This window comes from Parambassis ranga, chromosome 3 (assembly GCF_900634625.1).
Source record: "Parambassis ranga chromosome 3, fParRan2.1, whole genome shotgun sequence".
Taxonomy (NCBI): Eukaryota; Metazoa; Chordata; class Actinopteri; family Ambassidae; genus Parambassis; species Parambassis ranga.
In genome coordinates, this window is record NC_041024.1 from 13,435,561 (window position 1) to 13,450,676 (window position 15,116).

The 15,116-nt window shown below is 41.9% G+C and overlaps 3 protein-coding genes across 3 annotated transcripts; 1 reads left to right on the forward strand and 2 right to left on the reverse strand.

Annotated features, from left to right (window-relative positions):
• Window positions 1-1,997: 1,997 nt before the first annotated feature.
• nrn1lb (neuritin 1-like b) lies at window positions 1,998-4,948 on the reverse strand. Its single transcript, XM_028402461.1, has 3 exons — window positions 4,894-4,948; window positions 2,911-3,058; window positions 1,998-2,292 (listed from the first exon to the last, which is right to left on the reverse strand). Exons 1-3 carry the CDS (start codon window positions 4,946-4,948, stop codon window positions 1,998-2,000), a joined length of 498 nt encoding a protein of 165 aa, XP_028258262.1.
• Window positions 4,949-7,368: 2,420 nt separating this feature from the next.
• Window positions 7,369-9,301, reverse strand: thap11 (THAP domain containing 11). The gene has a single exon (XM_028401969.1). It carries the CDS (start codon window positions 8,889-8,891, stop codon window positions 8,058-8,060), a length of 834 nt encoding a protein of 277 aa, XP_028257770.1. The 5' UTR covers window positions 8,892-9,301; the 3' UTR covers window positions 7,369-8,057.
• Window positions 9,302-9,810: 509 nt separating this feature from the next.
• Window positions 9,811-15,020, forward strand: gfod2 (glucose-fructose oxidoreductase domain containing 2). The gene is made up of 3 exons (XM_028402723.1): window positions 9,811-9,888; window positions 11,065-11,428; window positions 12,184-15,020. Exons 2-3 carry the CDS (start codon window positions 11,176-11,178, stop codon window positions 13,077-13,079), a joined length of 1,149 nt encoding a protein of 382 aa, XP_028258524.1. The 5' UTR covers window positions 9,811-9,888; window positions 11,065-11,175; the 3' UTR covers window positions 13,080-15,020.
• The last annotated feature ends 96 nt before the right edge of the window (window positions 15,021-15,116 follow it).

The following is a 15,116-nucleotide window of genomic DNA, read 5'->3' on the forward strand; positions in this document are numbered from 1 at the left end:
TCAGCATTAGATTAGGCTGTTGTTTGTAAAAAACAAATTTATTCAATGGATTTACAGAAGAGTTTGTGCGCAGCAAGGCTTACAGGGTTGAAGCATTTATGCTCCGGTGAAATAAAATCCTGGCCATATGGATTGGACAGTACAATCTACTACACGTGGAATTCATAATCTCTGCCACGGTTTATGCTACACACCATCTGCTATTGAGCTGAGAGCATCGCTCAAAATCCCATGCATGTTTGTTCTGCATCTGCAGGAGCTTAAAAAGTTCCTTAAAATTTTGTGGAGATGTTGCAGATTGTTTGGGCAGCAAAATGCAGCACGGAGAGAGATTATAGAGTGAGCAGGCGCATGGAGGTGTTCAGAGGCTTACCAGCTGATCCTCCATGCAGTTAGAAATAAAGAAAATTACACATGTATGATGGAAAGTAAAGACCATTTTTTGGGTCATTAATTTATATATTGACTTTTATATATTTATTATATTTCTTGCTTTACTGACACTATTATAACAGCCTTATATTATGGTCAAATTTCATATGTAATGTTCATTCTAGATCCTAAAATCTCAGGTGCTACAGCATTAAATCCATCCTCCATCATCCTTCAGAGTTGACATGTCCAGATCAGGTTATAATCTGGTTTATTTCTGGGTAGTTAAAGCCTGATATTTTTCACCATGCATGCTGTTGAATTTCATAAACGGACCAGTCCCAAAATCTGTCACAAGAATCATCTGTGTACACAGAAAGCAATGAAACAGCACTATTTAAATTAGCCATTAAACCTGTGAACTTTGTGTGACCTAGCATTTAATCAGTGTAACACATGAATGTTTAAGCAGCAGGCGAATATAAAGCAGGAGTGATGCGGTGACATGGTTTTCACCTCTGACCTCAGTTGTCACACCTGCTCACATCCCGCTCCGGTCTGACTGCTCTGCTGATGTGGCAGCAGTCATCTTCTCCCTGCTGTGAGGACACCAAGATTGTTTTCAAGGATTTTAAGGTGCAGCCTGCTGCACTGTGGACGAATAAAGACAGACAACATTAATCTACTCATGATTCTGCTGTTATGAAACAGCTTAAGAGTATTAAGATTACACACGTACACACGCACAAAATCTGAAACAAAAACACATGATTTCAAGAAAAGTGGTAGCACTCACTCTTCAGATCTCTGTGGCAAGTGTGTTAGTATAGCTTTAATTTGAGATGGTGTCTGTTAGGCTGAGAAAACATCAGAATAATGCAAAACAAATGTACAAAATTTACACTAAATACACATTGTGATATTAGAGCTTGTTCAGTAACAAAGAAAAAAATAGATTACTGTTAATTTACAAGCATGAAACTTCCTCCTCCTCCTTCTGACTTATTCTTTTGAACACTTCTTGTTTTATTAGGTGTCTTTACTGTAAGAAGCTGCAGTGATGAAATGACAATAACATTTACCTGGGTATCATGAATCTGTTTTTCTGTCAGTGAATCAGGGCAATAAATCTCTGCATGAAAACACCGCTCTGCACTCAGTAATAACACTGTCCTCTGGATCTCACCTGATTGGATCACAGGCAGATCTGAACACCTGGCATTACAGCATCCCTCAAAATCTCCCTTGTCCTAAAACCATGCAGCTTTATTGGTGTGCTGCACAAGTGAAAAAAATATTGTTTACAACAAACATTTGTTTTTCTTCCCACCAAGTTTGTATTTTAACTCTTAGTTTAATCACAGTCAAACACTTGCAGTTGTTACACAGGTGAACAGATACCACGTCAGAACAAAAGCAGCTTAGATATATGCACCACCTTGTACCTGATAAGAAACACTGAACTAAATCATATTGATCCAGTTATTAAAATTATTTTTTGATCAATAAGTGATCATGATGAGTCTGACTTAAACGGGGTGTGTACCCTCTGTGTTTAGTAGTAAGGGGTGCAGGACTCTGTCCACCAACTGTCATGGTTCTGATTGAGGACTAATGAGGGCTGACTAACTCCTGAGCAGCATGCTGCAGACGGGGACTAGCAGTGCGATTAGGGTGGGGCTGTGCTGCTGGGTTCGCCCTTTCAGTGTCTCCTGGTTTGTCTGGTCGGAGGTGGGGGGGCTCTGGGGTGCAGGCACAGTGCTGGGTGGGAGTGTGGTGCGGCTGGCACACATGTCATACAGGTTCCCAGAAAACTGCGTCTTCCTGGACTCTTGCCTTAGAGACTCCCAGACAGCTGCTGCTTCTCCAGGACAGCCAGCCAGAGCTGAGTTGGCACAGACATGGAACGCATTCCAGGACCTTTAAAGAATCAGGAAGAGACATCAGCGCGGACACACATTCAGACAGTCGACAACACCTGAGCAGCTGCTGAGCTAATCTGAGGATTATAACACCACCCAGTGGCCCTGCTGTTGGGTCACAGCTACAACAGAGGAAACTCTTCATGGTGTTAACCATTGTTAAGATCAGTTTAAGTTTAGCACAATGGCTGCGATGTCCACTCCTTAGCAGTACTGGACCCTACAGAACTCTTAATCAATCCAAAAAAATATATACATACATTAAAAAATAATAATTATGCATAGTATCTTATTATTAACACACTAAGAGACAGACATTGTAGTTACTGCTGACAAACACAGTCCTGTTTTGGGGAGTTTACTGGATTTCACCACCACAAAGAGAGCAGCTGCAGTTACATAATTTGCTAACCCTATTACGTTGCACTGAGTTTGTATCTTCATTAACATCATATGTTTTATCATGTCAAACTAAAATTGTGACAGCTTCTAAATTAAAACAGGAGACATACTGAGTGACATATTTCCACATTTTCAGAGCAACATTGCCTGTGATAAATACTCTATAGTTTTATTGTTGCCACGGTGATTGGTAGACACACAAACACACACACACCTGCAGATTGTGTCAATGTCCTGCGTGCTCTGGTCTTTTTGTGTTTCCACCAAACTGTCCCCGAGTGTGAGCAAACACTGAGCAAAACTCTTATAGATGGAGCCACATGAAACAGGGATTGCAGCTCCAAAACTCACAGGAAACAAACCTGGAAAGGGGAAGACAAGAGAACGCTGTAATTACACATTTTAAACTGACAATGTGGATGCAGCAAAGCACTGTATGCAAACATAAAGAGTGAAGATGAGAGAAATAACACTTGTAGATTCTTCTGGTCGAGGATTTGATTTTGTGGAGTGCACACAAATACAATGTGTTGACATCGGGCATCCAGTGCTCAGACGGATCACAACAACAAATACAGAAATATGTTGTATTCCATTCATCTGGAGGGATTAAACCTCCTCAAAGCCAAATTCAGTGAAAGATCATGTGTGAGCTGTTTAAGGGCATTGATCAGCTCATACATAACACAACCATCAGAGATTGGTTTGAGTTTTCACTGAAGCTGTTCTGGGAAAACAATAGAACACAGTCACACGCTAGCAAGTAGGATTTCAGTGAAGACATAAAAGCAGTTCATTTCAAATGAAGGAAAATCTGGAGACAGTGTGACAGCATGTGTTCAGAAAAGTTCACTAAACCAAAGAGTCAAGTCCAAACAACAACAGGAGCATCCACATCCACATATTTACACATACAACCACTGAATGCAAACATGAAGGTAAAGTAAAGCAACACCTGCAGTAACTACTGTGACATTTATCCTTGAAGTATAGGTGACATGGCTATCCACATAGAAGGCCACTGTATACAAACCTGAATCAGCCATTTGTGAGTGCTGAAACTAAACCCAGTTTGTTAGTAGGGATGTCACCTTTAATGTTTTATACACCATGAAACGATAACAGCCTTACACATGCATCTCTCCTTGTCATGACCCAGTGCTTTGTTGTTCTGGTTTTCTGTTTAACTCCTTAGTTCTTAGTTATTTTTGAAGCATTGTATTCTAGTTATTTCTTTGATATTCAGCATTATTTGTATTTTCATGGGTTGTCTTGTTATTTCCTGTCTTATTTTGTAGGCTCTGTTTCCTCGTGTATCTGTGTGTCTCACCTGTGTCTCATTGTCTCTCCCCCTCCCTTGTGTATATCATGTGTGAGTTCCCTTCACTTCCTGCCAGGTTGTCTTGTGTGTTCAGTGAGTAACTACCAAGCTAACCAGCCCTCTGAGTCTTTGCGATTTTTGGTTGTGTAAAGTTGTAGTTTGTGTTTTGTTGGAACTCTGTGATCCTTCCTAGAAGCTCTGAGTCTGACCTTCATGTGTGTTTTTGGATTTAGCCTTAGCCTCTTGGTACTTCTGCCAGTGTTTCTCTGTGTATGACCTCAGCGTGTGTTAGACTAGCCTTAGCTTTAGCCCTTTGGTACCGTTGCCTGTTCTGACTGACCTCACGTGTACCGACCTCTGCTTTAATTGAGGACTGTTGTTGCTCCCACCTTGCCTCCAGCCCTGCACTTGTGTCCACCTTTCAAACCCTTACACTCCTTTATCACATACACATCCATGTAACTTTTCAAAATTGTAATCTAATTTTACATTAGGTGTTGCGAGATGACACTTAATTGGTATATTTGATTTTCACTATCATGATTCATTCACAAAACCCCTGAATATTAAGGGGTAAAAGAGAAGAATAAAACATAGTCTAAACACATACTACACCCAGATGCACATGTACTCAGTCTCACACACACACACACACACACACACAGGGAGAGGGAATCAGCCCAATAAGCACTTCATTAAGGTAAGTGCACTTGTAAAACCTTTCACTCCTTAATTTCAATCTGAAGGGAAAATCTTTTATCAGCCATCTTAACTACTTCAACCTTTAGCAGACTCGATATTTCTGGTATTTATGATGTTTCTATTGCATACTTAAGAAAAAACAATGCGAAAAACAACAACTAGAAACATCCTTACTGAAGCAGAGAGCGAGGGGCAGCAGCACACTCATGGTGCCTGGATGGGACTTCATGGTTCAGCTCATCAGAGTCCCGTGGAGCCGAGTACCTCTCCTGAGTGAGAGGCTCTGATGTGAAGCTCCCGCTGGCTGTAAATCCAAAGAGTGTAAAGTTGCTGCTTTAAAGCATGATGTTTCCTGCCATCCTTTGGGAATTCATCAGATTGCAAAAGTACAGCAATGCACAGAGGCACAGGCCAGCTGGATTACCAGTGAAAAGGGACTGATGCAACACGGATAGTAAGAGGATGTTAGTGGTGTGTGTGTGTGTGTGTGTGTGCACTAGAGAGGCGAGAGCGACAGCAGCAGACCAATGACCGCATCAGAACACAGCACAGTGGATTAGAGCGTTCTCATTTCCGGTCTTCAGTATTTAGAACATTTATTTGAAACACTGATAAATTATATATAGTATGAAATTACACACACATCTTCATACACACCTACATGCTGCAAAACAACTACTGAATATTTAGGTTTTTAATGTAGGTTTTTATTTGGACAGATGGATGATGTCCCAGTGAGAATAAGAGAATCCAGCTCACCTGGGAGTCAAACATTGATGCAGAGCAGCCTCTGAGAGTAACAGCAGTCCCTGTGAGGATTCATCTGCAGCTATATGGGTCATGAGGGCCCTGTGAGGAGCACTGTAAGGTGTTAATTAACAACACAGTGAACACAAACTGTTTAATGATGTGCAATCGTGAACCCCTTTCCTTACACTCAAACGTCTTTCTTACACAGACACACACACTCCCCGTCCTCTTCCTCTCAGTCTCCAAATCCTTTGCTACGCCCCCCAGATGGCTCACACTCCGTGCATTAGTATAAGTCCTGGTTCACATCTGTATACTGACACAGGAGGAATGGAAACCCATTGTTAATCTGCAGCTTAAAACAACCATTAACTGCAGAATAATCTGTGTGTGAAGCCGCTGCCCCGAATCAATACACCACTGGCAGCAACACCAATAGTGAGTCTTCCTGAAAACATCTGCGTTAGCATTTTTCTACATTGTCACTGTACAGATGTGCTGCGGAGACATCAACAGGGACTTTGAGGACATTTTATTTTGGCAAGTGCACTTGTCATGTTTGTCTGAATTTAGTTTGAAATGATGGAGGGGTTTTTTCCAGCACTGTGGTGGATCTATACTTCTGATCTACACATTAGGTATTGAGCTTGGATTCCTGCAAACAAGATTACATTACAGATGTGAATGAATGCAGCTGCACTGGTCATTTAAACAGTTGTCACTGTGCTGGTGTGAATCCTGCAGTGTCTTTATTTCCCTCACTCGGGACTTTAAAATGTGATGTTTTCCTGGACAGCTGCTTACTAAAACCCCAGAAAAAGAATTCAAAACAAACACACTTTTTGCTGTGGGGTCTGCCAGGAACAAACTAATAATGGTGTTGCAAAGAAGAAAACTAAATATCATACAAGGAGCACAAACACAAGAACAGAAAGAAATTAGAACTAGCAAAACTAAAAGAAAAGTCAATATTTCACAATATTATCCGAGATGAAGACATAATCTTCCTCCTGTACTCCATTCACAACACAAAATGACTCCTAGTGGGACAGGCTGAGATTGGAGCTGCTGTTTGTCCTAAATGTAAAGATGGCTGTGATAAATGGCAGCAGTCATAGGAAAAGGAAGATAGAGTTGTGTAAGTTTGATTGACAGCATTGGATTAAGGCATTATGCAACACTGTTGGGAATAAAATAAATCCAGATGAGATTAAGATCTGAATCCTTGCTCTCTCCAATGTTTTCTATCCATTCATCCATCTCTCTCCTCCACTCCCTGTTTCATCAAATACATTATCATCACTCAGGTGTTTAACATTACACTTAGGTCTGTGTTTGAGAGCCTGCGTTTTAGGCATACACACTCACAGTCTGCTGTTCAACATCCGACACATTCTAATGAGTGACAATTAAACAAATGACCATCAAAGCTGCCAACAAACATGCAGCCAGATGAACCAAATTAGGCCGAATACACAGGAGCTGAAGCCGCTCCAGCTTTAACCCAGTCGCCATCTAGAGGAGGAAAACTGCAACTTTTGACTACACACCCTCCAACTGTAAAGCGTCTCTACTTTGAATAAGCAGCTCATCATTCCTGACTTTTCAAATGAATTATTGTATGATTTATATATGCAACAGTTTCTTGACACAAAAACAAACTGCAGTTTAGTGAGTCTGTACTCAGAATTCAAAAGGTGAACACAACAGAAATACTACAAGATGGGTTCTGTTGGTCCACATGAGAAATTATTCAGCACTATTATGAAATTCATTTAACTTCAAACTGAGTTGATCATAATGTAGGACCAAAAGAAAAGCTCCAGGAACAGACAGATGCAGCCACTAAAGGTCTTTCATATGGTATGCAAGTAAATAAACACAAATGTGACTGAATGCAAGACTTTAAGAAACATCCTTTAATAACCTTTAAGTGCCCTTTAAAGTCCATTATTTTATGTTGCACCAATGATTTCAGCAACAAAAATACACAAGAGCAAGTTAAGGTACCTTTAAAGGCAACTCCGATACAGTCATGATAGTTTTATCGAAAACCATCCATGTGCCAAGAATAGTGTTGTAGTTACAAAAAAATAATCACCCTACGGAGACTCCATCTTGGCTCACTTCACATCTCATCTCCACTCTAATGTGAGATGTTTCTTCCAAATGAAATAAAAACACAAACTATTAAGGAGAAAAAACATTGTATGCAACTAGGCAGTATTGAGCATCCTCCTCATCAGTCTCCTCTCAGTCAGGTTATAAATATGTAAGCTTGCTTGAATCTTTGCAAACTATTCCTGTTTGAATGGATAAAATGTTATTGACCTTAGTTGGTCTGCAGGCCAGTGGCAGACTGTGTATGTTTCTATGTGATTAGCAATGAGGTTATTACTATCAGCTACATAAACTAGCCAGCCAACTTTTCTCAGGCCTACGAAAACTCAGCTCTACTCGTTGAAAATAAATGGTCATCTCTCGTATGTAATACAAAATAGGGCTGGATCTGCTGTCTTCAAACGGTGACCTCTCCGTTAGGCTGAGTCTCTGTAACAGTTCGTCTGCAGGTACCGACACCCACCCCGTCAGATTTTCTTCCGGACCCCAACAGCCACCGAGTGGCCATAGAGCAGCCGGTCCCGTTCCCGTACCTCCTCCTGCAGCTTGGCCTCGGCCACTCGGAGCTGACGGATAGTCGCCTTCATCTCCTTCATCCTCACCTCCATCAGTGCGATGATGTCCCGCTGCTCGTTCAGTTTCCGCAGCAGCTCGGCTGATGTGGTGCCGGTGGTCAGAGAGTACGAGTGGTCTAACGGGCTGCTGGTCACACTAACATACTGCACCGGCGTCTGGTGTATGGTAGACCCCGTTTCAATAGAGGAGTCATCCGCTGTGAGATCGTCCGGGCTGCCGATCGGCGGGGCGAAACAAGTCCCTTCTGACTGGGCGGGTAGCCGCGCCGTGCCCAGATACTCCCCGTTTTGGCCTATTTGGACCACGGTGATAGTGTCGTCGCTCGCCTCACCGCCAGCATTGCCCTCGGCTCCTTCTGCTGTGTTGCCCAGCACGCTAGTGACGACAATCCCGGAGGTAGCTGCAGCGGCGGGGGCAGGAACCGCCGCGGACACTTTCCTGCCTCTGCCCCGCCGACTCCGGCGCTCATTCACCCCCCGCAGGGGGAAGAGGGACGGGACTCGGACGGTATAGGTTTTCCTCCCGCCGGCAAAATGCACACTGCAGACGCGATGTCCAGTGGTGGGCTGAAAGGTGCTGAAGCAGCCGCTGACCCCGGCCCGGGAGATGTTCCTCAGCCACAGCTCCCTCAGCGTGGTGTCCTTAGGAAATGTGTAGAAGCGCAAGTCCCGGTCCCGGTGCGAGTTGTTATAGCAGCCAGGGACACAGCATGTGAACCCGGGCATGTTTACCCCAACGCCAAGACTTAAAACGCGAGCCTCAGTTTAACTTTATATTATTTTGTTGTTGTTTCTTTATTCTATGCGTTGATATCAAGCTCGGCGGCCTGCAGGCGGAACTACACGTCCCACAACGCTAACAACTTCCTGTTTATTTTTCACCAAAGTGTGCCTCTCTTCTTCGTACGACGACTGAATCCACCCGATTTAATTCGAGTTTAGGGCACACGGAGCTCGTTCTTGCGCTGATTTCAAAGCTAATGTTTTGTTTTCGGCGGGAAATGTCTTGTTTTGTTCTTCGCTGTGTTATCAATCCAACCCGCCGAGAACTAAAAGTCCCACAATTCCTTGCGCTTCATCCCCGAGTCCGTCAGTAATTTGGCGCCCCTGTTGGCCAGAGTGTGAAAGTAGACAGAGTGACAGAGGGCGCCGCTGAGTGTCCGGAATGTTTTGTTACAGTGCAAACGCACAAATAATGTCACCATGTTTAAAACATTAACTTCATTCAATACAATACAATGCATCCCCCCAAACAGTATAATAAAAACGTTCATCGAGAAGTTTTAGCGTCATGGTTCCAAACCTCAGTAAAGTAAAGGAGTTACCAGCAATAATGTCGATTTCAGAATAAAGAGGCTAATGTGGAAACCAATTGTGTTTATTTTTCTGACTTTTATTTGTTTATTTCTAGATTATACAGCATGTTATTTAACATACAGCGATTACCAGGAATATAAGGAATATTATAAGAAGTTTAATAGCTTTTTTTTATAACTACATATAAGATATATAAGAGTATATACATACTAAGGTGGGAATTTCCTGTAAGGCTGTTTTCATGAATGACTCCCTCGTTTAATTCCCGCTGGTGACACATCTCCAGCCTCTTTAGTATCTTTGGTTCCCCCTCAGTTCTGCCGTTGCTATTGAAGTTACCATTAGCAACTGGGCAGCGCCCGGCTCAACACAAACTGCTGGCGCTGATGTCGTCCTGGAAAACACAGTAAGTAGCTAAGGTTGATTGTGTCTCTGTGAATGTGCATTGTTTTAGTAAGACGGTTCAACTTTGTTCGTCAACTCTGCAAAGTACCTGCGTTTATCGCGAGTTTTTTTGTTCTGGTCGCTTTGAGGCTGCCTGGCCCGGCTAGCTGAGGTGCTAGCTAACGTTATCAATAACCTCTCTGTGCAGTTAGCAAAGTGTATGTGTGCGTGTGTGTGTGTGATTTCGCTTATACACGCGTGTGTTAAGCAGAGAAGCGTCAATTTTCCACGAGTTTGTCTATCGAAAAATATATAGAAAAATTGTTATTTCCATACTATAGCTTCTGTCGACAGTGTCAGTGCTGTGTGACATGGTTTTATCTATCTGTCCAGCTAACTAAACACTGCATGGCTACAATGCTGTCAGAGTGGGTGTAAGAGGGGAAGCTGTCCGCATGCTAAATGTGTATTTTTCAGCCAAAGCGATGCAGCTTGTAAAAAAAAAGACCCTCCTAAACGTTCTTATAGGTTACATAGGTATTGCAGGTGCACAGGCAGACACCTTTATCAGCCTGCTGTTGTACAATCATGGCTACAGGGAGTGTCAGATCCTGCTTAACATCGCATCTTCTACAAATATGTACACTTGTTTTGACACCACCTCAGTAGAAATAAAACTAGACAAAGGTGCTCCTTCTCTGACAAATACATACAAAATATTGTGACAGGTGCTTGCATCCAGCAACACCCTAATGTAGGATTAAAATTTAACTCTTAAGATTGGGAAATCATTAAGGTAAATGGTAAAAAGGGATTATGTCAAGCTATAGCTAACCTGTATAGTATTACATAATCAATTGTCAGTGCTAAATGGTATTAGATACATTGACTCGTTCTGTGTTTATGGTGCGTTTAACACACAGAGTTTCAGAGATTGAGATGACGTTGACGTTTGGTGGGTGTGGACCAACTATGGAAAGGCATGTAAAGTATGTGGCAGGATAGGATGTAAGTGGTTGCAAGAGACTTCAGATAAAAAAAGACTTGGCTGGACCTTCATCAGACGTGTTTGTCCTGTTTGGCGATACATTCACCATAGCAGGGAGACAAATCATTGAAGTAGATATCGAGCTGTTTTTAAGTTCTTGGAAGCAGCAATAACTGTCAGCTTTAACAGTCTGCCCTTTCATTTTCATAGGTAAGCTGTCATTGGCTTTGGCTCAGGCCTCGACAAGTGGATTGTTTGCTGTTGGGATGTCAGTGATGCTGGCCATGATTCATCCATAAGATCACAGCGGATGGCACTGCCATGTTGCCTGGAGTCGGTGTATTTGGCACAGGGAGTACAGCCCGAGTGCTGGTCCCACTGTTGAAAGCTGAAGGCTTTGAGGTTCATGCACTTTGGGGGCGAAGCGAAGAGGAAGCGTGCTGCTTGGCAAAGGAACTTGGAATCCCGTTTCACACCAGCCGATCTGATGATGTACTACTGCATCAAGATGTCGACCTTGTTTGCATCTATATTCCACCTTCAATGACAAGACAGATTGCAGTCAAAGCACTGGGTAAGAGCTTATATCCACACAAATGCTTTTATTAAAATGCTTATTATGCCTCAGTGCCCTGTCCAAAGTGTACAACTTACATTTGTACATTTAACACTTTTACTCCATCTGGAGCTGTTAAACACACACTCTGCTATTGTAACACAGCTGGGTGTGGCACATCAGATCTGGAACACAAACTGTAAGTGTTAGAGTGTCCGTAAAATAAGTAAATGAGTGTGTACTTAAGATGGCTGTTTTCTTCTGTAACATAATTCTCGGTGTTATTGTTATTAACCTGTTATGAATGGTCATCATAGCCATGACCAGTGGGAACATGGTAATTTAAAACTAACCTGAAAATCCCCCACATTTATCTGTAAGCAAACAAAATCAGCACGTTGTTGTATCAGGAGAGTAGATGCAGAACATTAACTTACAGTATCTGATGGAATTCCTGAGAGTTGACCTCAGTTTCCTGTTTTAGTTGCAATTTCCTGTCTGTTTCCCCACTGAAGGACTTATCCATGGCACTAATCTCAGGGGCTGCCTAGGCCAGTCTGCTATAAGACAATGCATGGTGTCTGCTATCACATGTTGTCAGTGGAGATTGTTTACTTTTTTCTTATGTGTATCAAACACCAGGAACTAGACTGTAATTACAATCAAGGCCACCAGTTTCTGGCTAAAAGTTGCACAGTAGTGTAAATGTGTATATAAAATATGTATTTCTTTCTTTCTGCATAATGTCAGCTAAACTTTCCCTCCCTCTGCAGGTATAGGTAAGAATGTCGTGTGTGAAAAAGCTGCGACTGCAGTGGACTCATTCAAGATGGTGACGGCTGCCAGATACTACCCCCAGCTGCTCAGCATTATGGGTAATACCTTACGTTTCCTGCCAGCTTTTGTTGCAATGCGACAGCTGCTGGTGGAGGGATACGTTGGTGAATTACAGGTGTGTGATGTGCGAGTGTATGGCCCAAGCCTCCTAGACGAGTCATATGGCTGGACCTGTGAGGAGCTGATGGGAGGAGGCGGCCTGCACACTGTTGGCTCTTCCATCATTGACCTGTTGAGTTACCTGACAGGCGCCAGAGCCCATCGTGTACATGGTCTACTGCGGACTTTTGTTCAACAAAACGGTTTGATCCGAGGCATCCGCCGCGTCACCAGTGATGACTTCTGTTTTTTCCAGATGTTGATGGGTGGATCAGGGTCTGGTGGTGTGTGCTGCACTGTGACCCTAAACTTCAATATGCCAGGGTCATTCGTGCATGAAGTTATGGTTGTCGGATCTTCTGGGAGGCTGGTTGCCAGGGGGACAGAATTATATGGTCAGCGCAATGGCAGCAAAGGTGAGGAGCTTTTGCTAAGTGACAGCGGGTGGGTGGGACCAGAGGTGAAAGAAATGCCCCTGCCTCACCTTCGGGGTTTGAGCTCCATGATAAAGGCACTGAGACAGTCTTTTCAGGCTCATGAGGAGCGCCGGTCATGGGCGCGAGGACCCGTGGCAATGGCGCCAACATTTGAGGATGGTCTGTACGTACAGACGGTGGTAGAGGCAGTAAAGCGGTCCAGCAGTAGTGGAGAATGGGAATGTGTGGAGATCATGAGTCAGGAACCAGATCCTAACCACAACCTGTGTGAGGCTCTTCAGAGAAACAAAAACTAAATTAACTAGACTAATTCACCCAGTGCATCTACTACCGGGCTCTGAATGTTTCTGCAAGTGACATCACTTATGACTACTTAACGTTTTCACATTCTGTCACATTTTGAATAGAATATTTTATTTGACAGAACTAATCTTCATTTGGATATTTACACCTTCCCAGTTTGTAAACCACAGCTCCGTTATTCTCATTTTACCAGAAAATATTAAAATGTATAAATGTGTCAAGATTATGCTATATTTTAAATAAGCCTGGAAGTAGTAGTAGGGCACCACACCTTTAAGAAAGTGCATTGCAGCAAAATTGACTTACAAAATACACCAGTGGATAACCATAGTTTTTCATATCACTTGGAGAAGTGTGAATGAAAGGCCAAAGGACAGAATTATCTGTATTTTATAACAATATAGCTGACATACTTGTGCTTAATTGTGAGACAAATATTCTGATTGATCAGTTGCATCATCATCATCTGTGCCTCTAGTCTGCAGACTTTTTACAGGTCCACATGAATCCTTCCTAATTCACAGGTAATTACTGTAGATTATAGTTGAAACAGCATGTAAATCTTATTGTGTTAATATATCAGTGTTAATACCTGTTTCACCCTTTATTGTGAAAGGAAGGGGTTTATTCAGGCAGGTATGTAATGAGGAGGATTTGCATGACATCATACTGTTAAGACTGTCAGGACTCAAATGATTCTTCTCTGGAGAAAAAACACTTCAGAATGAGAATAATGGAGCTGTAGAGTTTACATTTTATTTTACTGTAGATAGAGGAATAAATAATCATGCATTTAAATAATAGACAGGAGTAACTGCTAGGCTTTTCTGCTGTGACATGCCATAAGATAAATAAGATACCAGGGACTGAGTAAAATAAGCTATGTAAAGAATCTAAAAAATGCATTTTTCTTTATTTGAGGATTTAAGTTTTATTTCACTATGCTATACCCTACATACAAAGTGTTAACTACTTGCGACCATACATACAAATTTATCAAAATGCACCTGCACATAGAAACACCTCTTCAAGAATTTTAGAAGGGATCAAACATGACTGTTGATGATGCATATGAGAGGGTTTTTGTAGGTATGCACCCGACAAACAAGTACTAAAGTACAAATGTAAGGGTGGCGGCTTTTAACAGTCTCCTTGTACAGGATAGAAGATTTTAGAGAAACACTAGCAGAAACAGGCTTGTCCAAGAAATAACAGATTAGTGACCTTTGTGTTAAAAAAATTAAAAATTTAAAATGTGTCAAACTTTTGTTAACATTGGTGAACCAGCAAAGTAATTTATGTTTTTACAAAAATGATTAAATTCAGTCTGCATCAAAGGTTATCGCAGAAGCACGGGGCCACCATTCTGAAGCTGTACTGATCTTTTACTGAGTAGAACCACTGGATTTTCTGGATTTGATGTATACAAATGTGAGTAAGAGAAGGAAGAGTTTACAGATGTTAGAGTTGCTTACTCACCGCATCTCACCTGTGCTGAATAGCCTAATATCAGGCCTCGCTATAACGCTAAGTCAGGCAGCGTGTTTTTGGTGTGGTTTGTCTCTGCCCTTCGTAGACACTTACAGGACCTGCAAATATGGATACACGCTTACCTCACGCTGTCCCAACAGTGCTTTACAAAATTAACAAGTTTACATCAAGTGTCTTTATAAATACATCACATTTTTCTGCTGAACTCATCACTATTAAAATACATTCCAATATACATCTTCTCATTAACAGTTGCTTCTCTTTTGCACTGAAAACCGATGCCACATATTTAATAAGCAGCGTGATGCTTGTACCAGCCAGCTCACTGTAAAGATTAATTTTGTATGAGAATGACAATTTTTGTATTTATTTAAGAGTTGGAGAACGTATGCCATTGTTTGTTCTGTCCAGTGTTTGTGTTCTGCCTGTGAATTTCTGTTTAAAGCTGTAATATTTATCTTTTTTGTTTTTTAGACATAGTGTTGTTTTAAATGATAATGTTGCTTTTTGAGCACTAATGTGTTGCTTTAAACTGTACT

Coding starts and splice junctions, on each gene's coding strand:
- gfod2 (XM_028402723.1), top strand. CDS start 11,176: ATGTTGCCTGGAGTCGGTGTATTTGGCACAGGGAGTACAGCCCGAGTG. Junction 11,429..12,183: donor GATTGCAGTCAAAGCACTGG/GTAAGAGCTTAT, acceptor CTCCCTCTGCAG/GTATAGGTAAGAATGTCGTG.
- nrn1lb (XM_028402461.1), bottom strand. CDS start 4,948: ATGAAGTCCCATCCAGGCACCATGAGTGTGCTGCTGCCCCTCGCTCTC. Junction 3,059..4,893: donor GCCCCTCGCTCTCTGCTTCA/GTAAGGATGTTT, acceptor TCCCCTTTCCAG/GTTTGTTTCCTGTGAGTTTT. Junction 2,293..2,910: donor GACATTGACACAATCTGCAG/GTGTGTGTGTGT, acceptor GATTCTTTAAAG/GTCCTGGAATGCGTTCCATG.
- thap11 (XM_028401969.1), bottom strand. CDS start 8,891: ATGCCCGGGTTCACATGCTGTGTCCCTGGCTGCTATAACAACTCGCAC.